Source organism: Rattus rattus, chromosome 6 (assembly GCF_011064425.1).
Source record: "Rattus rattus isolate New Zealand chromosome 6, Rrattus_CSIRO_v1, whole genome shotgun sequence".
In the NCBI taxonomy this organism is placed as follows: Eukaryota; Metazoa; Chordata; class Mammalia; order Rodentia; family Muridae; genus Rattus; species Rattus rattus.
In genome coordinates, this window is record NC_046159.1 from 76863603 (window position 1) to 76888373 (window position 24771).

The 24771-nt window shown below is 40.5% G+C and overlaps 1 protein-coding gene across 1 annotated transcript in view; it reads right to left on the minus strand.

Annotated features, from left to right (window-relative positions):
- Il12rb2 (interleukin 12 receptor subunit beta 2) overlaps nt 1-24771 on the minus strand; it is a 66282-nt gene that overhangs the window by 23647 nt on the left and 17864 nt on the right. The window contains exons 7-8 of the mRNA XM_032906387.1: nt 15696-15775; nt 2806-3022 (exon numbers count right to left, since the gene is read on the minus strand). Of these exons, the coding sequence (XP_032762278.1) occupies nt 2806-3022; nt 15696-15775 (297 nt within the window). The remainder of the gene's footprint in view (nt 1-2805; nt 3023-15695; nt 15776-24771) is intronic.

Below are 24771 nucleotides of genomic sequence, written 5' to 3' on the forward strand. Positions count from 1 at the left end.
GTATACATGGATATATATACTGAGTGGATAACACTATTAGGGCCTTGTATATATTAAAAAGTGCTCTTTGACCTGTACATGCTGGGCTCTTGAACTTCTCTTTTTTTGTTGTTGTGTATTTACATCTCTGGCACACCATGTATTTTAGAAAAAAAGTACATGGATTAATAGAGACATAAATTTATAGGCACATATCAGTTGTCTATGTTAAAAAATGTGATATATATATAAACCTTTAATTATATATTATATATAATATTTACAATATAACCCAATAAATTTTAGTATTAAGTATATAATTCAACATTAATTACATAATTATATAATATATACCAATTATATAAATATATAATTTAATTATATAAAATACACATGTAATATAATTATATAATACTATATATTATATATTATTATGCAAATAATACTACACATAAACTTATATAATAGAACTGTCATTTGCATTTTCAGTTTCACTGGCATCTTCTTTTTGAGACCGGACCTCACCACAAAGCCTTTGCTGGCTTCTAGCTTGCAAAGATCTTGCCTCAGCCTCCTGAAATGGGCACTATCACATCTACTCCTTGTGTTTCTTATTATTTCACGGGGCATGAACTTGGAAGTGCTTTCCCATAGTGAGGAAATTTACCTTTTCCTTCGTATTTTTGCCTTGGGTGCTTCTCCCACAGGAGGAGGGGATTTCCCACTGCCTACCAAACAACTTTTCGTCTTCTTTGGGAAGGGAATGTGGCTGCCAGAAATATGTTTCTGAGCTTTATTTGCAGCTGGGCGTGGCCAGGTGAGTGGTGTGGGCCAGCAAGTGGCAGCAAGTGCAAAGCTGCTGTGCACTGGGGTGAGCTCCTGAGACTGGAGTCACACCCTTCCGCCCCCTCTCTGTTCTGCTGCTGACGAAGAAACAGCTAGAGCTCTGTCAGCCTTTTTGGACTATTTCCATCTGAGGACGAATGCCAGCTTTGGTAGAGGGAAAGAGAGGAGCCCGAGTACTGCTGTAACCACCCTGAGCTATGTGTCTGTGAACATCCTTCATGTGAGAGGGCAAATAAGCCACAGTAGCAAGGCCTTCAGTCACTGATACCCACATTTACTTGTATTTTCTCCTAGCTGTTTCATTGAATGTTCTTAAAATATAACTATGATTTAATGCCGCATCTAAAATGATAATGTTTTGGTACTGGAGAGATGACTCAGCCATTAAGAGCACTGGCTGCTCTTCCAAAGGACTCATGTTAGGTTCCCAGCATACATGGTGGCTCACAAATCATCTGTAACATCATCAAATCATCACAAATCATCTCCAGTTCCAAGAGATCAGATGCCCTCCAAAGGCACTGCTTGTGGATGGTATACAGACATCCAAGCAGGCAAAAGACCTACATGCATGAAATAATAAGTAAATCTTTAGACTAGAACCAAACACAACTGGCAAAAAAACAAGTTAATGAAATGATTCTTAATGATATTCTTCTGCTGTACTCATACATTTGAGCCTACCCCAACCATCATCAAGCGCCTGATTAAGAGCAGAGGCAGAGACTCACAGTGAAACATTAGGCAGAGCTTGGCGAGCCCTGTGGAAGAGGATGAGGAAGGATTATAGGGGCCGAAGGGGTTGAGGCACCATGAGAACACAGCCCACAGAATCAATTAAGTAGGGTTCACAGAGGCTCACAAAGACTGCAGAAATAATCATGAAGCCTGTATGGGTCTGTGCTAGGTCCTCCGAATATATGTTATGGTTGTGTAGCTTGGTGTTACTGTGGGACTCCTAACACTGGGAATGGCGCTGCCTCTGGCTCCTTGCCTGCTCTTGAGACCCCTTCTCTCCTACTGAGTTGTCTGGGCCAGCCTTCATAACAGGGTTTATGTCTAGTCTTATTGTAACTTGTTATGTTGTGTTTGATTGATATTCCTGGGAAGCCTGCTCTTTTTCTGAAGGAAAGCAGAGGAGGAGTAGTTCTTAAGAAGAGCAGACATGTGGAGGGAAACTTGGAGGAGTAGGGAAAGGGAAAACTGGGGTTAGGATGTAATGTATGAGAGAATAAAAAAAGAAAGCAAAAAAAAAAAAAAAAACCTTAAAGAACCCTAATAATTTTTGTAGAAATTTCTTCAATCTGACAATTGTTAGACCCATGTATAATAACATTATGATACCAAATTATAAAGACACAATTATAATGTTCTATTCTGCTTAGACTTTTTTTTTTAAAACAATGCAGACCTTGCGACATAGCATGAATCCATTTCCTTAGCTATTCATGGTCTTTTCTTTGAAAGGACAATTGAAGAAGATATTATAAATGTGAGACTGTACATCTAGTTGAAGATTTTTTTTGCTGAAAACAATTGTATATATATTTAAATATATGTAATAAACAGAATTTTACTAGGTTTCACTAAGGTCAGAATTTCATTTTAATATCCTTTGTTTTTAAATATAAGTCTATAAATGTTTTTTTCTAGAATTTAACAGTATATTTAGTTATTGAATCTGTAAAAATTAGTCTAATTTGAAAATATTGCTCCAATTTAATGTAATTTTCTTTATTAATAGTTATGTAATACTATAATCCCTTAGTGATCTTAAAGACAATCTTATAGAGAAATTGAAGCTCAGAGGGTTTAATTCACTTGTTGAAGGTCATCCCAGGATAACAGGAAAAGACAACTGTGGACTCCAAAGTCTAAACTCTTGGCTACTCATACCAGGCTCTGGCCTGCACCTGCAGAAGGCAAAAGGTGAAGGAGAGAGTTTCCCACAGGTAATGTGTTAAGGTAGTGGGTACCTACCAGTGCCACACAGGTCCACTATGTTAATGTGAGTGGGTGCAGAAGTGCCTTTTGAGTTGGCTGCAGACACAGATGCAGTCCAAGCCCCAGTTCTGGGAATGACCCCGGTCCAGAAGGTGTGTCTTGTAGTATTCTGCAGTGTAGTTTTCTTCGTCACCTCCTGTAAAGTCACCTGATAGTGGAGGATCTTCCCCCTTGCCTCTGATGGATTCAGACTCTGCAACAAAGCATATGCACATATCCTTACTCTCAGACAAGAGCATGGATACTCTATGTGGCTGGACTACTGGTCTGCTGGTCTACTGTGTGACCTTTTTATTTATATCTTCTCATCTCCACCGTACACTTTCATTCCGTGATTCACATCCTCACACATTCTGTTTAGTAAGTAAAATAAAATCAGTGGACATTTTAAGAAGATAATTCTTCCAAACACACTGACTTTCCTTTCTGCACAATGACGCTTACTAATGGTAAACACAACTAAGAGGAGAAGCATGGGATCTGAACGTAGAGTGCTGGCTCTGGGCTGTGAAGTTACCATCTCTCAGATCTTGAGGCAAACACTCACTTCTTCCGGGTTTCTGTTTTAAAATTTGTAAAACAACACAGAGAGCCATTCACAGAGACACACAGAGAGACACACAGAGAAAAACAAACACAGAAGGCATGGCAATGGGTGGGTGAGTTGGGGGAGAGGGTGCTTTTGTTAAATATAGACAATGCAGTGCTTCTTAAAACAGCAAACCCAAGACTTCCAGGAGCTAAACTGGTAAAATTGATACTTAGAAACTTGAATTAGCCATCTGTGCTGGGAACCTAGTTCCAAACTGTAAAATTTCATTTGAGATCATTTGGGAACAAACCCATGAAGTAAGCAGAAACTCTCTGTTATTTATCTCTGGTCTGTACAGTGTTTTGTCCAGTGGCCATGGCAAATGAAAGCTCAGCCTGTGAGGAGTTGTCAGGCCTACCTCTGGCAGTCCCCATTGCTACCTACTGCAGGAAGAAGACAGGGCTTTCTGGGCACAGTTATCTGTTCATGGCAGGAGACTCTGCTTACTAGAAGACATACCCATGGACCAGCCAATGCCCTTGCTCTGGTTTCTCACTTCCCAGGAGGCTGAATAACTTGGTTTCCTATGCAGTTTCTCTGCCAGAAGAGTTTGGGCTGACATGAACATCTGGCACACTTCAATTCTTTCACTGTAAGTGAACGAACCAGTTTTCTGATTGTAATATGGATTCTGAGACATTTAGCAGAGGAGAAAGGATGTTCTGATCTGCTGAGTCAAGACTTCTGGTTGGCCCGGTGGCTGCATTCTTACTGTGATTAATGAATGAGCTCTCTCAGCTTTGTGAGATGTAAGCCTCTTGGGGGAAACTCTTTGGTCCTCAAGTCCTAAACTAGATCTTGGTCCAGTGTACTGGGTGCAGACAGTGCTGCTGAGGAACTTTTGGAGTCTGTTGAGCGTCATCCTGAAGTTATCTTCTCAGGTGTCCATTACAATTCATCTTAATGCCTGTTTGAAGGTTATATAAGCATGTATTTGCTTTTAATTATATTCTCCAGGGGTGTGTGTGTGTGTGTGTGTGTGTGTGTGTGCGTGTGTGTGTGTGTGTGCGTGTGCGTGTGGGTGTGTGTGTGTGTTTTGGACACAGGCTCTCACTGTGAAACCCTAGTTGATTTAGAACTCACTATAGAAACCAAGATGACCTCCATTTTGTGTTAGCTCCCCTGCCTCTGGTATTATAGGTATGCACCACCACACCCAGCCATGCAAATGCTTCTTAAAGTTTGATGCTCTAACAAATACCATATTAATAAGCTTGGCCTTTATCGAAGGAAAAAAAGAACACAGAGGAAGCAAATGCTTGTAGGAAGCATCCTCTGGGAAATGGGGGGCTTTGTGGACAGTTAATCTGAGGAATGACTTGGTGGGAGAACTTGGACAGTCTATGTTAGACACATTTATCTTTGAACCTATATGGCTGGCCGGGAAGGATGGTATGAGAGACAGCTAAGGGGCTGCCTTTCTGTAATGGGCACTCGCTTCCATCTGTAATGTTCTTTTTTCCCCCTCTTTGTGATGTGTTGCTCCTCAGGCCTGAGAGAGTGAGGTTCAGGTCATCACAATTTACAGATTGACTTCCCTGTCACCTTTCCAGTTGCAAAGCACCTTCTCCAGCCGAGAGGTTATGACCCATTCTGACGCACAGCGTCCACTAAAAGCATGAGTTTAGCAATTTGGAATGGGTGGGGACAAGATTTTTTTTTTTTTACCCAAGAGCCAAAAGGCTCTGAGTCACAGGAGACCAGACGTGAACTCTGAAGACGTACATGCTGCCGAGCCAACTGACTCCGTAGATAAATGTATCTGCACTCCAGTGCTACTCATTTGAGTTGGTGATAAGGGAGAAAAAGAACATTTTGTTAATCGCGAGCTTTACTTTTCTTGTCATGTCTAGGAGTTTTCATTTCCCATTCTGAGGAGTGAGCTCAGGCGCAGAGCTGCCTGAGCAACTAGCTCAAACCCTACCCTGGGAGAAGACATAGGAGATGATAGAGCGCCCCCTGGTGGGCAGTGGCGAGGGGCGTTACCGGGAGTGTGCAGCAGTCAATCCCGCATCTCTAGTGCCTACATCTCTTTTAACAGAGTTGAGTGTGGCCCTCAGGACAGTGTTCATACGTGGTCAGAACATGCTACAAGACAAGGCTGTCCTTTTGATTTCCTTCTCCACTTTTCTCTCTGCGCTCTGTGGAAACACTGCTAATAAACCACTTCCTGGCTACTCCTACGGTAAAGGTTCTCAGCATCAAAAATAACTCGGGGAACAAAACCTGAGACAGAACAAAATCTGACATGTCTCAGGACGGGACACACTTGATTTGAAATTTTTAAGTTAAAAATCTACCGGAGGAAGGCGCCTCTGAATTGATAAACTATTTATTACTAAGACTTAGACAAAACTGGTTGTATTTGTTTTAAAGTAAAACTTGACTCCTTGATGCAAACAATGAAAAGAAGGAAAGCTAGGAGGCTGCATGGCACGGTGGGCAGAGGGCAGCTCTAATGTCAGAGGGAAAAATCTCTAGAGTTTGGCTAAGAAGAGCAGCACTGACCAAGGCCCCTTCCGAAGCCCAGGTTTTTGGACAGGTTAGGCACAGCTCTTCTTTCTTTCTGTTTCAGCTTGGAATGTTGCTGATTTTGTGCATGTGTGATGCTGGGGATTGAGGACTGGGGACTGGGGACTGTGCATGCTAGGACAGGCACTTCACATCGAGCTGTATTTAGGCCCCAGCCTAGATTCTTTGATTTTTAGCACTTTGAGATATAGTATTCCTATTTTCAAAATAAGGATAATAATAACTCTTGGCTCCTTTGGCTCTCTATGAAATTTCTACTAATGGTAGGGCTATTTACAAAGTACATATAATTTGTGAGTCGAAAACTGAGTACTGGGTGGGCAGGATGGCTCAGTGGGTAAAGAGGTGTTTGCTAACAAGCCCGATGATTGGGTTCAATTTCTGAAACCCACATGGTGGAAAGAGAGAACAGGCCCACACTATGAATGGCACATGCACACAACCTCAAATAAGTAAATATAGAAACAACAACAAAAACAACCCACACACACCGAGTACCTTCATTTTGGATTCATGGCTTACATTCAGCAACCCTATTACAAAGTGGAGAAATAACAGGAAGCGGTCATGTTGTTGGTTTGCTTTACTGAGAGGAGGGCTCACTGTGTTGCCCAGGCTAGCCTTAAGTTCCTAGGCTCATTGATTCCCCTTGGTTCATCCTTTTTAGTAGTCAGGACTACAGGCACATGCCAATTGTGTTCTAATTCTGATTTAACATTTTAAGCATCACTCCACTGAAGTCTTCCATGTATGTGTTCTCCATCCCCTGCAGGCTATCCGCTCACCTGACATCCTCATGGGTTTGCACAAAGCCTCCCTCATAACAGGAATGCTGCTCTGACTTTTCCTAATTACCTTGTGATTCTTCATGATAGTCTCATGGCCTGCACATTAGTATTATCTTAAGTTTACTCATAAGGAAAGTATGTACCAAGAGGCTAAATAGCTTGCTCAAGAACACATGAAGTTCACCACCATTTAGCTGCAAAAGAACCACATAGAGAACCCTGCTTGCTCACTAGGTCAGAGGCTAGAGCGCTTGCTAGCCCTGGCATACCCCTCAACTACTGCAGAATGAGTTGAGACCCTGATTCATTAGGTCAGCAGCCAGCACACTTGTTGGCCCAGAACTCTAAACCCCAGCCATATAGGGAACCTATTTATCTGCATGTCTGGTCAGTGGTCAATGCCCCGGCTGACTCAAAACTTCAGCACCGTCCCAGGTGCCACATGGAGATCATGGCTGTTTTTCAGATCAGAGGCTGACACTCCTACTGACACTAGTACTTCATCTTTAGGTGCCATAGAGTCAACTTGCTTGTCAGATCAAAGACCAGCACTCCAGATGACCCTAACACCCTACCGCCCCACTACCACAGCACTACACAGCGATCCCATCAGCTCCTTAGGTCAAAGGCTAGCAGCTCAGCTGACTGTGGCACCCTGTCTCTTTGCTACTGCAGAATCACACTGAGTGCTGGCTCATGAGGTCAGATGTCACATTCCCAGTGCTCAGGTGTCTCCCTTGCCAACTGACATAGCTTATCTACTTGTGAGGTTAGAGGCTGTGCACCCCCTTGCCAAGCTGATGCCACCCCAGCTACCCTACCACACACCAATACTGAGTGTTCCCATGAATGAACTTCAGGCATCACATAGCTGACCCCAAACCAGCTAAACTGTGTTAATGCCAAGGCATAGATAATAATCACTCAACATAGGCGGGCTAGACACTCGAACCCAAAGACAGCCAGTGAACTAACTCCAGATGCGTGATCCCAACTCAAAAAGGCAAACAACATGAAAAACCAAGACGATATGCCACTTCCCAGAATTGCCGAGCACCTAGTGATGGTCCCTAGTGAGAGCAACTTAGGCAAAATCCCAGATAAAATAGTCCATATAAATGTGTTCAAAGAATTCAAAAAGGACATAAGTAAACTCCAGAATGAATTTGAAGAGGGCAGGAGTAAACTCCTAAATGAATTCCAAGAGAATTTGTTTGTACAAACAGCTTGAATAAAATAAAGAAGTCAATTTAGGATACAATAGTAAGTTCAATGAAGAAATAGAAATACTGGGGGAAAAAGCAACCTGAAATGAATAGAAATGAAAAATTAAATGAGTCAGATAAGAAAAATCTCGGTGGAAAACCTGATTCATAGAATGGACCATACAAAGGACAAATAATCAGTCTTGAGCTAAGCTATAAGACTATATCATTTGATTAAAGAAACTGATTACATTTTAAAGATTTATGTATGATGAGTGTTTTTTTTTAACATGCACATATGCACACTATGTATATCATATGCATGTCTGGTGCCCAGGGAAGTCAGAAGCAGGCATGGATCTCTTAAACCTGTGTTTGCAGATGAGGGCATGTGGGTGCTGGGAACTCTTAAAAGCACTGAGCCATCTCTTCAGCCCAAGTGACAAATTTTTTAAAACACATGGTCTTTGTGACACTTTCAAATGGTCAATGTACATACTTTGGGGATAGAAGAAAGAGAAGAAAAGCCATGTTAAAGGCATAACAAGCATAGATATTTTAAAAGCCAGAAACACAAGCCAGCAGTGGTGATGCAGACCTTTAATCCCTTCACTCAGAAGGCAGAGGCAGAGGCAGAGGCAGAGGCGGGAAGATCTCTGAGTTCGAGGCCAATTTAGTTTACAGATTGAGTTCTAGGACAGCCAGGACTACAGAGAAACCCTGTTTCGAAAAACAAAACAACAAAAAGCACAAAATACTTGTGAAGACATAGTCAAGCTATGAAAGATGACTGATGCCAACCGAAGACTGCCTATACCTGACAAAACTGTTGTGGTTGAAGGAAAAGGAAAAGTTTCCATAAAAAGCAAGCTGAAGGAATTTATGAGCATCAAGCCAGCTCAACAGAGGATATTGGGAGGAAGATGATGGACAGAAGAGGAATAAACAGATTCAGGAGTGGGATAAATGATGCTAACGGCTGTTCTGTACGTAAGGACTGAGAACACTGAGCACTGCACACTACCAGACAACAAGAATCAATTTACAGCTTTCAGTACCAACCCTGAATATTCATGGTCTCAATCCCTCAATCAACAGACACAGACCAGAAGACTGGGTTAAAAAACAGAAGCACTCTTAAGGCAGGTGAGAGGATGGAAGACAGTATCTGAGCAAATGGAACCAAGAAGCAAACAGGTCCTCCTACTGCAATATCTGACAATATAGACTCCTAACCAAAATTAGTCAGAAGAGACGAAAATCACTCCATTACTGATTGAGGAGACAATCCATCTAGGGACATGATAATTCCAAGCACATGAGGACTGAACAGAGGTGCATTCAATTTCACAAAACAACTCTGACAAAATGCAAAATCACAGATTAAGCACAACACAGCAATAGGGACTGTCACCCAATACCTGACTGTCACCCAAAGAGAAATAAGTCATGTCAACAACAATAACAACAAATAAAGAGACACTAGAATTAAATGACATTATAGGTCAAATGTATGTGACAGACATCTATAGATACTCCACATGAGCAGGACAAAATATTCTTTTGCCTAAGCAACCCATGAAACTATCTAAAATAGATCACCTATTGGGACAGAAAGGAAGTCTCAAAAAAGATGGGACAATTGAAATAACTTCTTGCATTCTATCTTACCACTGTGGTTTAAAACTAGGGATCAGCAGCAAGAAAAACTACAGAAAAAATATAAACTCATAGAGATTAAATAACACACTCTTCAATGATGAATGTGTAAGGCAAAAAATTAGGAAGGAAATTTAAAAATTCTAGAATCAAATGAACATAAAAATACAGCACACCAAAGAGTATAAAAATACAATAAATGTGATCCCAAGAGGGAACTTTGTAGTTTTAAGTGCCTACATTAAAAAAAATAAAAGAAATTTAAATAATTTAAAAATAAATCTTAAGGATTTGGAAAAACAAGAACGAACCAAACCAAAAAGCAACAGTGAGGAAGAAATAGGAGTAGTGCTAAAGTTAATAAAATAAAACAAACATAAAACACAAGACAAAGAAACAATGTTGTAAACCAAATTCAAGAGCCTATAAAAATGACCATTTACCTTGATCAAATAGGATTTATTCCAGAGATTCAGAAATAGTTCAATAACCAAAACCCAACAAATGTCATAAATTATACAAAAGGACTTGAGGACAGAAACCACAAGGTCATTTCAACAAAGGCAGAAAAGGCTTTTTGACAAAATACAGCATCTTTCATGTTAAAATCTCTGAAGAAATTTGAAATGAAAGAAAATATCTTCCACAATACAGGATATATATATATATATATATATATATATATATATATATATATATGACATACCCACAGCCAACATTACATTTAAAGTGAGATAGATGCAAAGAGTTTCCACTAACAACAGGAAGAAGGTAAGCATGTCGACTTAATCCACTCATATTCAATATAGTATTGGAATATTAGCTAAAACAAACAAATGAAGTGGAAATTTCTGGTTTCCTTGGTGGTAGGCACAGTGAAATCAAGTTGGAATCTTCTGCTGTCTAATGTTCACAGGCCCAGATGACACGATTCAGGTTACTAGGGGGATGTTATCAACAGTCTTACAGTGATGTGGCCCCTGTGAGACAAAGGTGCTCATTGGTGGACGAGTATAACAGTCTTCCACCTGTCGGGGGCAAGAAGCCAAGCAATGACTTGCTGTTTGGAGCTGAGGCCTATTTTTAGAAGAGAATCAACATCCAGTACTATAAACTGGACAAAAGTCCATGGTTGGGAGAGTACCAGAGGGAAACTATTAGTTGTTTCTTAAATGGACACATTGTCAAAATGGCCTACCAGTATTTCTATTTCTTCCCTTCTTCCCATAGATTAGCGCTGCTCTTAATCTTTAGCAGAAGGGAAGTGAGCAGTGGTCAAGGCAAACAGTCATAACTAGTAACAATGCTAAGAATAAGTGACTGTTGAGTGCTTAGTCTCAAACAGGACATCTATATCATTCCCTTCAAGGCCCAGTGACATGGGAAGAGGAAGCAGAAAGAATGTAGGGTGAGGAAGAATGTTGTAAAACACTGTCTTTTGGAATGGCGTGGCAACTGCGATTCTAAAATTACAATAGCTGTGGTTACTTGAACAAGATGTGTGTAAGATTAAGCCCATCAGCATTCCATCAAGGGGAGGGGAGACACGTGAGTGTTTGCCCCTCCTTGAGGAGCTTTTGATCTTTAGTAGGTTGCTATGGCAGGGGAGTCATTTTCCTCGGTGGTGTAGTCACTGTAAATTGCACTACCTCCAGTAAATAACACTCTACCCATGCTCATGTATACAACCTCAACTGAACCCAGTGGATCACATATACAGGAAAAAAGACATGAAAGTGGAAGCAGAGCTAGTTAATAAGAAACAAGGAGTTTGGTGTGGGGGGCAAGAGGTAGGCAGCAGAGGAAAATGGATGTGAATCTTGGCAAAATACATTGTGTGCATATATGACATTAAAAACCATATTATATATGTATATGAAATGGCCAAAATAAACTAAGAAATTATAACACACACATATACAGCACACACATACACATTGCTTATATATATATATATATACATAACAGATATTTACACACAGACATACACATACAGACTCATACACACATGTGTACACACACACACACACACACACACACACACACACACACACACACACACACGAAACAGAACTTGAACCAGGTAGCACAGCTCTCTTTGTACTAGAAGGCAGACAATCAGCTGGACCGGCTAGCACTTATATGCTTCTGAGCTGATTGACTCAAGAATGAAATCTCATGGGCATTGCCCTGGTGTCATGATTTCTATCTTGCTTTGCAGCTAAAAACGCTATAAAGTATGAGAACCTTTTATGAAAGAAAACTATTTCTCCTTCTGCTCTGTTTTCTAGTTTGGTAGATTTCTGTCCTCAATGGTCTAATTTTTGTCCTTGGCCACTTTCTGCTATCTAGCCAGAACCCCCCTACCTTTTAGCTGGAATAATGTGTTAGCAATTGAGGAAGAACAACCTTCTCTTCCCAAGATAAATGTCTTTGGAAATGTTGTGTTGGCTACAATGAGGGCTGCACTGCAAAGAAAAGGGGAGGGCATGGAATCCTGGAGCAAAACCAACATTTCACCATTGATTTTGTTGGTTTTTGTTTGTTTGTTGTCATTGTTGTTTTGAGAAGGTCTGTAATCTCAGCATTTTGAAACCCGAGGCAGGTGGATTGCTTCAATTCTAAGCCACCCTGGACTGCAGAATGCGTTCAAGATCAAACTGAAGCCCTATCTTAAACAAAGAAACAAATAACAACAATACAATCCTCTGAAACTAAAAATCAACTAAAATAAGTAAGTATGGCTAGAAGAACATTCTAAAGCACACATGTGGCTCCTATTAGTGGCTTGTCTTCCATTTATATGGAATAGTAGTTCACTAAGGTACTGCTTACATGACAGCAGTTTACTAAGGTAATGTTTTTTATAATGAAGTTTCAGTTCCAGATCTCCCAACAAGTGACCTCTGAACCCTGTCCTGGGGAACTCATGCTTCTGGGTCTAGTTCTAGCTTATGTGACTGTGACATCCCTCCATGGCTTCTTCCTATTTATTCCTGATCTATTGGGTGAATGACCAGAATCTCTTGGCTAACCCTGAATTCTTCCTAACCAACTATCCTTGTCTCCCTCTATCTATGTCTGCTCCCCTGCTGGCCTGTGAACTTCAGGATTCAAGGCCAGGGTAGGACTTCCACATCCTACCAGGTAGCCACTGTCTCGCTCTGTAGGGCTATGCTTCCGTGTCTGAATGGCACAATGGATGAGTTCATGAGGGAGCAGAGATTCATTTCCATACAGACATCACTCTTCCCGATCGATGGGCCTCAGACATGATTTTGTGGTCAAGACTGGAGAAAGAGGCAAGTATAAAGGCCAATGTGATTTGAACATTGCCGTGGTGTTTCCGTCAGTCCTCATATAAACTCACACACTGGACATAGTTGTCCTCTAAAGGATGTGTGATGTAGGAAAGGCACATGGGAGTCATAGGTTCCAGCAGGTAGAGCACAGGGCATGAAGCCGTGGCCAGCAGGCAGGGGCTGGCAGGACGCCCCAGAGGAAGGGACCATGCCAGTGCAGAGTCTGCCACGGAGCTGCAGCATTTCTTCTGCACTGCATTTCTTACATTTCTTAGATTATTTCAAACACTTGGGCTTCATGATAGCTAACATTTGTAAAATAGCCATGGCTAAAAGCTTAAAGGATATTCGGCCAGTGAGATTGTGTAATCAGGAAAAGGGACCGATGACCTAAGTTTGAACCCTGTGACCCATATGGTGGAGGAAGAGACTGATTCTACCAAGTCTTCTGACTTCCGTACACACATCTGTGCATGTGCATACATAATATAATAACAAATTTAAAAATATTACATGTACAAGATTTCTTTGGAAAGAAATGGAATCTTCAGGGAAAAGTGATGAGCTATGGAAACTTAATGAAGAAGTGAACACTTTTTTTTTTTTTCCGGGGCTGGGGACTGAACCCAGGACCTTGCGCTTCCTAGGTAAGCACTCTACCACTGAGCCAAATCCCCAACCCAAGACTTTCTTATCTTAGTATCCATACAACCACACAGGCACATAGGCACACCACCACATAGGCACACACACACACACCCACACAGCCAGACCACCACGCCCGACACACCCCCATACCCACACAGGCACACATCCACACTGGCACACATCCACCCAGGAACACATCCACACAGGCACACATCCACACCGGCACACATCCACACAGGCACACATCCACACAGGCACACATCCACACTGGCACACATCCACACAGGCACACATCCACACAGGCACACATCCACACAGGCACACATCCACACAGGCACACATCCACACAGGCACACATCCACACAGGCACACATCCACACAGGCACACATCCACACAGGCACACATCCACACTGGCACACATCCACACAGGCACACATCCACACAGGCACACATCCACACTGGCACACATCCACACTGGCACACATCCACACAGGCACACATCCACACAGGCACACATCCACACAGGCACACATCCACACATCCACACATCCACACTGGCACACATCCACATTCACACATCCACACTGGCACACATCCACACACTCCACACCAAACACATTAGACCATTCCTCTGCACACATATAAACCCACTTCTCATATCCCACATCCCTCTTCCCCCTCTTCCTCCCCACCCTTCTCTCTCTCTCTCTCTCTCACACACACACACACACACACACACACACACACGCACGCACACGCACACACACACACACACACACACCATTCCTACCTACATGCTCACAGGATTGCTATCTTATATATACAAACTCCTATGTACACATTCATCCCTTATAGACATACAAACACATTCACACATACATGACACAATCTTATAACACACCCACCCACAGATATCCGTATGAGTACACTTACACTTGCACCCATACATATCCAGTTCCTGCAGGGGCTGTACCCACTCAGCACCTACTTATTCCTACAGAAGTGTAAGAACAATTTCACATTTCCTTTCATTCAAGAGTAACAACTCTGTGGTGGTTTTCACAGGCTAGCATAGATCTACTTAGAATTTCCTTGGTACCCCTCTTTGCAGTTATGGGGTGTACCTGTGTTGTTAAAGAAGAAAACTCATATGCACGTCCCTCGAACCCTCTTCCCATCTGGGCATCATTGAACAGTACCCAATCTGGATTTTGCATTCACAAGATATAACTCTCTGTGTAGCTAGAACGTACATTTTGAACTGCATTAATAGTTTCAAAGTGAAGGGCTTAATCATGATGCAAATGTTATTTCTTTAATAAATTTTTTATACCAGACTCTCTTGTCTCTCTCTCTCTCTTGTGTGTGTGTGTGTGTGTGTGTGTGTGTGTGTGTGTGTGTGTGTGTGTGTGTGTGTGGGAGAGCTGGGAAGGAGCTTTGAGAAATCAAGTATAGAAACACCTCACCTGGAAACCTTGTCCTGTGGCTATGCAGTTCAAAGCCGAGTTCAAACTGTGTTTTGACTCAACAAAGATGACTCATCAAGCAGATAAAGGTTTAGCGATGACCCTAGACGAGCACAGCCCTCCCAGGACACTTGGTTTTTCATCTGGTAGCTGAATATCCAGTGCCTAACCCACCGGGCTTGTGAGAATTAAATGCGGTGGTAATGGTGGCTTTCAGCTCAGGTGCAGCTTTGATTCTTCATGAGAAAGGCAGATTCTATGTTCTGTTGTTCCTGTTTTACTGCTAAGGAGGGGTTGCTTTCCAATACCTTTAAGGTTATTTTGGACTACTTAAAACCTTTGCTCTTTCAATAACTGTGGGAAAAGTTCCTGAACACCCACACCCACAACTTTCTCATCTTTTGTTTCCTAAGGATGACTCAACAGGACCGAAAGTCTCTGCTGAGCACAGTTTTGAAAGAGTCGCAGGTAAAAGGGAAGGTATAATTTAGAGGCAGAACTGCTGGGCTTAGAAGTGGAGTGAGTGCTGAAGACATTAGAGCAGGTGTCATGGAACTGTCTAAGCTCCTGTGTTCCCAATGTGCTATTTGGAAATTACAGTGGAAGCATAAGAAATATGCTCTCAGACTCGCTTAAGTTAATTGTCTCCTTGGATTTCACATTGAAAACTTACCTTCCAGAAAAGAGAGATCTGTTGTCTGTCATAGTCAATATCTTGTTTCATGTACCAGATGTCTAATGTCCCAACAGGCTCTGACGAGAGGAAGGGGTGAAAAGCACATTTTCATATAAATATGTATACAGTAGAAAACATTTAGAAGTCAACAAAAATTCTGGAAATTATTATAGACTAATTTCAATTTCATTATAATTTAGCATTTTCAGTTTTCTTTTACTTAAAGGCAAACATGTATACTTTTGGCATAGAAGTACAAAAAAGATGGATAGTTCGAAAAGAAAAAAATTAAAAATACTGAGAATAAAATTTATTTCCTATTACCTTCAAAATATATTAACTCATGTTTCATTGTATATAGGTATTTAAGTTAAAGACTCAAGGTATATATGGTTATCAGGTTTCATAACATAAAGCACAAATAAAAATGAAGACTTATCTTCATCCCAGTCCTAAACTTAGACTGAAGTGTGGTTATTTAGTGTGATCTACTTGGAAGGAAGGCACATCTTATTTACCTTAAACGTCACAGTGCCTAGGACAGTATCTGGGATGTAGTATGAATTGCTCAGTGATGAATGAACAAACCAGGCAATGTTATATATTTGATGTCAAAATACAAGCTGAACTTGATGCTATAAGACAATGGCTGATTATAGAATTAATGAACTTGAGAAAGGCAAACACACATTACGAAGTGATAAAATATCAATCCTGTGCTGTGTGTGTGTGTGTGTGTGTGTGTGTGTGTGTGTGTGTGTGTGTGTGTATTCTCTCCTACTTGATAGATTTGCTTTTAGCCAGGAGTACAATCAATACAACCAACCCCACACAGTGAAACTCAAGTGTTTGAGGTGTGGCTACACTGGCATTCCTTCTGGAATAAAGTTCCTCTCAACCAGAACAAAATTTATAAACCATTAACATCTACTACCTACCTGGATAACAAAAGCTAAAACAGTGGGGGTGAGACTAGCCGTGGGAGAAGGAAGCCGAGTTGGGGCAGCCCTGTGCCAGCCCTAAGCCAGCCCTGTGCCAGCCCTGTCTAAAGGGCCTGCTGGGCTCTTCTCAGCACCATCTCCTTTTCGCTTCATGGACTACTGGAACTAGATTTAGTGCAAGGATTACCAAGGAGCTAGGTGGTCTACCACACAATGCTGCTGCACGATCTTTAGTAAATATGCCCTTTAGTGGGTTTCCTCATCTGTCAAATAAAGTTCATAACTCTGTCATGGCGGCTGTCTTGAGAATCGAGCAGAATGCAGGGTAAACTGCCAGGAAATTAGCTGTTGCCACTTTCTTATTTGAAAACTGAGTTGCTGAGGGGTTAAGAAACTGAGAATTAGTAGTTAAGGAAGTCAGGCTCTGAGCAGGAGTCTGTTTAATTCCATAGCTTGGTTTGGGATGGTTTGCACTATGTAGTGACTTGGCTCTGAACACACTTGTGATTTCTCTATAAAACCTGCATTCCAGTTGGACGCACAAAGGTAAAATCAAGTGAGTTGAAGGAAAAAAACAAGTATTTCCCATGATAGTTAATTTGAGCTCCTTGAATTCTCCATTTATCACAGCTGTTCCTTCACAATAAGGTGCTGGCTTGGAAATCTTGGCTTTGCTTAGATGCAGAGAGTGATCTGTGACCAAAACCCTGGATACCTCTCCAGAGAATACTTGTCCACCAGCATAGAAGTGGCACTCATTTTCATGGGTCCAGAATGGAAATCATCACTTTTGGGGATCAAATTGAGGAATTCAGATCTATAAATACTGAAGTGGTAGCATGCTCTGTTGATTCTGTTTACCCACTTGGCCTGGATTAATATCCTTTGAAGATAATGAGGACTGGGGCCAATAAGGATTCCACTTCTTTCAGACCTGAACCATCAACTCAAAGGAATATGGTGTATACCTTGAGGACTCAGGACATACTCTTAGAGGCCTCTTTATTATCGATGACAAGGGAGTCCTAAGGCAGATTACTTTGAATGACCTTCCTGTGGGTAGATCAGTGGACGGTTCACTGCATTTGCTTCAAGCCTTCCACTACACTGAAAAAGATGGGAAAGTCTGCCCTGAGGGCTGGAAACCTGGTAGTGAAACAATCCCAGGTCCAGCTGGAAAACTGAAGTATTTCAACAAGCTGAACTGTTGCAATAAAGGTAATTGTTTTATTACCATATTAAAAAAAACAAACCTGTATTCTCCATCAGGTGGGTCTCTGGGTCTCTTCTGTGACTGTTCTCTTCCTTTCTAACTCCCTATCCCTTCTTCTTTCCTTCCCTCCCCCTTTCTTCTTTCCATCTCCCCCACATCTTTCCCTCTCCTCTTAACCATTTCCTTGTGTTTTTTACCTAAAGCCTTTCCCTTCCCTTTCTCTTTTCTCTAGGGGTAACTCTTAGTTTTACAGGTCACACAAGACCTGACAGTCTAGGTGCAAAGAATTAAAAAGTACAGGCAACTGACATGAACCAGTCCAAACTACAAGATAAAGTTTGGCCACTACCATGCACGTGGTTTCACTGAGCCCTCTTCTGACAGGGAGATGGCTCACGTGATAATACCTGCTGCACACTTGTGGATGAGGAAATTGGCAAAACCAGATGGACAAGATTCAAAGCTGAGAAATGAGGCCATTCTTGTTGTCACCGAAGAGTCTGCTTTTCCCATTGCAGTTTGCTCTATTGCACAAATTCCACAAATTATACAGTCCAGGCATTGGCCATGTAATTAGAACTGGGTGTGTTCTGTGTCAAAATCAGTTGACTTGTTTGCAGCAGTAATGCCTTCAGCTAATTACACATTGGCAACAAATTTGAAGGTAGTACTCACTGGATTTCTTGCTAAAGATCCAGCACCTAACAGATTATTATCGATTAAAAATCAAATTCTGCAGTTATGTCCCCTCCACAAACTCAAGAACAAATACAAGTAAAGTTTTACTGGTGCTTTCCTTCTGCACAGGACTTAGACTGCCTTCTCTGTATGACCCATGGCCCTCCCTGGGATTCTTAATAGTTTTGCACATAAACTGGATTGTGTCTGATCCCCAAGAGAAAAAAAACAAAGCATTTCTTAAAGCCATATACTTCCCAGCTACTGTCCCATATCTCTGCCTTTCACTAAACATTTGGGAAAGAGGTAGAAATTGTTGCTGTCTTCACTCCTTCACTTCATATTTACTCTAAACTCATGCTGGGTGAAATCCCTTCCTCCATATGCTCTGACTGTATGGCTGTCCAAGTCACCAGGTCTAAAGGTCACTTCTCTGCATTCATATCATTGCACTTCATAGCATCCCAAGTCAAAAGGTTGTTGCTTTTTTATTTTGCTGGAGATACGATTATGTGTCAGAAAATGGTGAGGGAGCAAAGTTTTCTCATGCTGATTCACCCCCCTTACAATGAAGAAATTGTTCTGGTTGTAGTGGGAAAAGTGGACTGTGGGCTATACAGAGAATGCTATTTCCATAAGGCTCAAACAAAAAAAGCTAGATGTTGTTTAGAGCCACGTGGATGAGAAATGCACAGTCCAGGACAGTGCTACCAATGGGAAGCCATGACAAGGCTAAGGACATATTGGCAATGGGATAGTATTTGAGATAAGTGTTGGATCTGAAAGTGCTAATGAGATTACAGATGAGACCCAGAAGAGAAAGACAGCACAAGAGGTAAACCAACAACAAGAGGGCAACATCTCTTTTCCTCATTGTAAGACCCGAAAGGCTGTAAATCTCTGACAAAGCACCTTAAATCACACGGCTCTTAAACAACAACAACAACAACAACAACAACAACAACAACAACAAACCAAACCAAAAACAAACAAGCGGAAAAAAAAAAGAAAAAAAAGAAACAAGAACTAACCATAGAATGGATGGCTTGAACAATACACATCCATTTATATGGTTTTAGAGGCTGAAAAGTGAAGATCCAGGTGCTGTCAGATTGATGCCTGCCTGGTGTGGTGGCCTTTTTGCTGAACACTCAAACAGGAAGTGGCGGAGTAGGAGACAGATCTGTTTTTTTTTTTTTTTTTTTCATGAGGGCAAGGATCCCATACATGAAGGCTCCATAATCATAACCCAATTACTGGCAAAAGTCCCATCTTCCACACATCTTTCCACAACTGCACCCAGGGGGCAGATTGCGTGCTCCAGTCTCCTCCTTCCCCTCACCTGCCCATAGGAAGAGACAGTTTGACTCCCAGGAGGTCTGTCACAGCCAGGCTCACAGGTGATACCCCTTGTTCCAATACCAGGTCTAACTGGGACCACCATGGGGCCCAGAGGATGCAGGACCTATCTGCCATGCAGGAGACACACTGTACTTCTGGTCTGTAACTGTACCCAGGGGTAGATTGGGTGCTCTAGCTCTCCCTGCCTCTGCCACACCCAATGACAGCTTGACTCAAGGATGGCCATCATAACTAGGCTCACAGGAGGGACAGGCTCTAGTAAGAGACAACAAGACCAGTTAATACCAGAGACAACAAAATGGTGAGGCAAGCACAAGAACATAAGCATCAGAAACTAATGCCTCTTGGCACCATCAGAACCCAGTTCTCCCACCACAGCAAGCCCTGGATACTCTAACACAACTGAAAAGCAAGATTCTGACCTAAAATCCCATCTCATGAAGATGATAGAGTCCTTTAAGGAGGACATAAATAACTATTAAAGAAATATAGGAAAACACAATCAAACAGATGAAGGAATTGAACAAAACCATCCAGGACCTAAAAATGGAAATAAAAACAATAAAGAAATCACAAAAGGAGGCAACCTTTGAGATGGAAAACCTTGGAAAGAGATCAGGAGTTACATATGCAAACATCAGCAACAGAATACAAAAGATAAAAGAGAGAATCTCATGCATAGAAAATACCATAGTAGATATTGATCCAACAGTCAAAGAAAATATAAAGTGCAAAAAGATCCTAACTTAAAACATCCAGGAGATTCAAGACACAATGAAAAGACCAAATCTAAGGATAACAGGTACAGAAGAGAGTGAAGATTCCCAATTCAAAGGGCCAGAAATCATCTTCAACAAAATCTATAAGAAAACTACCCTAAACTAAAAAAAGAGATAGCCATGAACTGTCTTCAAGAAGCCTACAAATATATTTCTACAAAGAAATTCCTCCTGTCATGTAATAAAACAACAAAAGCACAGAAAAAAAGAAACAATATTAAAAGCAATAAGAGAAAAAGGCCAAGTAACATATAAAGGCAGAACTATCAGAATTACACCAGACTTCTCAATAGAGACTCTAAAAGCCAGAAGATTTGGACAGATGTCATGCAGACTCTAAGAGAACACAAATGCTAGCCCAGGCTACAATACCCAGCAAAACTCCAAATCACCATATAGAGAATCTAAGATATTCCATGACAAAACAAAATTTAAAGAATATCTTGCTACTAATCCAGCACTACAGAAAATAATAAAAGAAACACTTCAATGTAAGGAAGGAAACTCCACCCAAGGAAAACCAAAAAATGAATCATCTTACAACAAACCAAAAAGAAGAGAACTACTCAACCACACTACCACCTCTAACAACAAAAAATCACAGGAACTAACAATCACTGATCTTTAATATCTCTCAACATCAATGAACTCAATTCCCTGATAAAGAGACATAGGGTAACAGACTGGACATAAACAGGACCAGCATTTTTCTGGAAACATACCTCAGTGACAAAGACAGACACCACCTCAGGGTAAAAGGCTGGAAAAATTTTTTTCAAGCAAATGATCCCAGAAAACAAGCTGGAATAGCCATTCTATTTATCTATTTCCAATAAAATAGACTTCCAACCAAAAGTTATCAAAGGAGATGGGGAAGGCCACTTCATACTCTTCAAAAGAAAATCCATCAAGTTGAACTCTCAGTTCTAAACATCTATTCCCCAAGTGTAAGGGCACACACATTTGAAAAAGAAACATTATTAAAACTCAAAACACACACTGAATCTCACACAATAATAGTGAGGGATTTAAACACTCCATTCTCACTAATGGACAGATCATTGAAGCAGAAATTAAACAGATACAGTGAAACTAACAGATGTTATGAACCAAATGGATTTATAGATATCTACAGAATGCTTCACCTTAAATCAAAAGAATACACCTTCTCAGCACCTCATGGTACCTTCTCCAAAATCGAATGTAAAATTCAATGGACAGAAAACAAGTCTCAACAGATACAAGAAGACTGAAATAATCCCATGCATTCTATCCAGATCACTGTGGACTAAGGCTGGTCTTCAATAACAACAAAAACAACAGAAAGCCCACATATTCATGGAAATGGAACAGCTTTCTACTCAATGATAACTTGGTCAGGGAAGAAAAATAAAGAAAGAAATTAAAGACTTTCTAGAATTTCACAAAAATGAAGGCACAGCATACTCAAACTTATGGGACACAATGAAAGCAGTGCCAAGAGGAAAATTCATAGCACTGAGTACCTTCATAAAGAAATTGGAGAGATCGTACTAGCAACTTAACAACACATCTGAAAGTTGTAGAACAAAACAAGGAAACACACCCAAGAGGAGTAGATGGCTGGAAATAATCAAACACAGGGCCAAAATCAACCAATTAGAAACAAAGAGAACTATACAAAGAATCAACAAAACTAAGAGCTGATTATTTGAGAAAATCAACAAGATAGTTAAACCCTTAGCCAGACTAACCAGAGGGCTCAGAGAAAGTATCCAAATTAATATAATCAGAAATGAAAAGAGAGACATAGCAACAGAAACTGAGGAAATTAAAAAAAAACATCAGATCCTACTACAAAAGCCTATATTTGGACTCGAGAGATGGCTCAGAGGTTAAGATTACTGACTGCTCTTCCAGAGGTCCTGAGTTCAATTCCCAGCAACCACATGGTGGCTCACAACCATCTATAATGAGATCCAACGCCCTCTTCTGGTGTTTCTGAAGACAGCTACTGTGTACTCCTATATATAACATAAATAAATCTTTTTTTAAAAGCCTATACACAGCAAAACTGGAAAATCTAGATGAAATGGATGATTTTCTAAACAGATACCAGGTACCAAAGTTAAATCAGGACCAGATAAACTATATAAACAGTCCCATAACCCCTAAGGAAATAAAAGTAGTAATTAAAAGTCTCTCAACCAAAATTAACTCAGGGCCAGATGGTTTTAGTGAAGAATTCTATCATAACTTCAAAGAAGATCTAATACCAATACTTTGCGAACTATTCCACAAAACAGAAGCAGAAGGACACTACTTAATTTATTCTATAAATCCACAGTTAGGTTGGTACCTAAATCACACAAAGACCCAACAAAGAAAGAGAACTTCAAACCAAATTTGTTTACTAATATCTATGCAAAAATACTCAATAAAATTCTTAAAAGCTGAATCTAAGAACACATCAAAATGATCAAGGATGTAAGTATGGTTCAATATACGGAAATCTATCAAAGTAATCCATTATATAAACAAACTCAAAGGAAAAAAAATCACAGAATCATCTCATTAGATGCTGAAAAAGCCTTTGACAAAATATAGCTTTATGTTAAAAATCTTGGAAAGAACAGGAATTCAAGACACATACCCAAACATAATAAAAGCAATATACAGCAAACCAACAACTAACATCAAATTAAATGGAGAGAAACTTGAAGCAATCACATTAAAATCAGGGACAAGGCTGCCCACTCTCTCCCTATCTATTCAATATAGTACTCGAAGTTCTAGCTAGAACAATTAGATCAAAAGGAGATCAAAGGGATACAAATTAGAAGGAAAGAAGTCAAGGTTTTACTATTTGTGGGTGATAGGATAGTATACATAAGTGACCTCAAAACTCCTTTAGCTCATAAACAACTTCAGCAAAATGGCTGGATATAAAATTAACTCAAGCAAATCAGTAGTCTTCCTCTACACAAAATATAAATGGGCTCAGAAAGAAATTAGGAAATGACATTCTCATAATATTCACAAAATAATATAAAATACCTTGGTGTGACTCTAATCAAGCAAGTGAAAGATCTGTGTAAGAACTTCAAGTCTCTGAAAAAAAATTGAAGAACACCTCAGAAGATGGAAAGATCTCCCATGCTGAAGGATCAGTACGATTAACAGTAAAAATGGCCACTTTACCAAAAGCAATCTACAGATTCAATGCAATCCCCATCAAAATTCCAACTCAGTTCTTCACAGAGATAGAAAGAGTAATTCTCAACTTCATCTGAAATGACAAAAAAACCCAGGATAGTGAAAACAATTCTCAACAATAAAAGAACTTCTGGAGAAATCATCATTTCTGACCTCAAGCTGTACTCCAGAGCAATAGTGATAAAAACTGAATGGTATTGGTACAAAGACATACAGATCAAAGAAATAGAATTGAAGACCTAGAATTACCCCCACACACCTATGGTCACTTGATTTTTGACAAAGAAGCTAAAACTATACAGTGGAAAAATGAAAACATTTCAAAATGGTGCTAATTCAACTGGCTGTCCAAATGAAGAATGCAAATTGATCCATTTTTATCTCTTTGTGTAAAGCTCAAGTCCAAGTGGATGAAGTACCTCCACATAAAACCAGATACCCTGAATCTAATAGAAGAGGACAGTGGGAAAGAGCCTTGTACATATCAACATAGGAGAAAATTTCTTGAACAGAACACCAATGGCTCAGGCTCTAAGATTAACAATTGACAAATGGAACATTCTAAAACTGCACATCTTCTGTAAGGCAAAGGACACTGTCATTAGGACAAAAAACAGCAACTAAGATTGGCAAAAATTTTTACTGACGCTATACCTATAGAGGGTTAATATCCAAAATATACAAAGAACTCAAGAAGTTAGACCCCAGGAAACCAAGTAACCCAATTAAAAAATAGGGTAGAGAGCTAAACAAAGAATTTTCAACTGAGAAATCTCAAATGACCAAGAAGCATCTAAAGAAATTTTCAATATCTTTGGTTATCAGAAAATTCAAATCAAAATGACCCTGAGATTCTACCTTGTACTAATCAAGATCAAAAACTCAGGGAACAGCAGATGTTGACA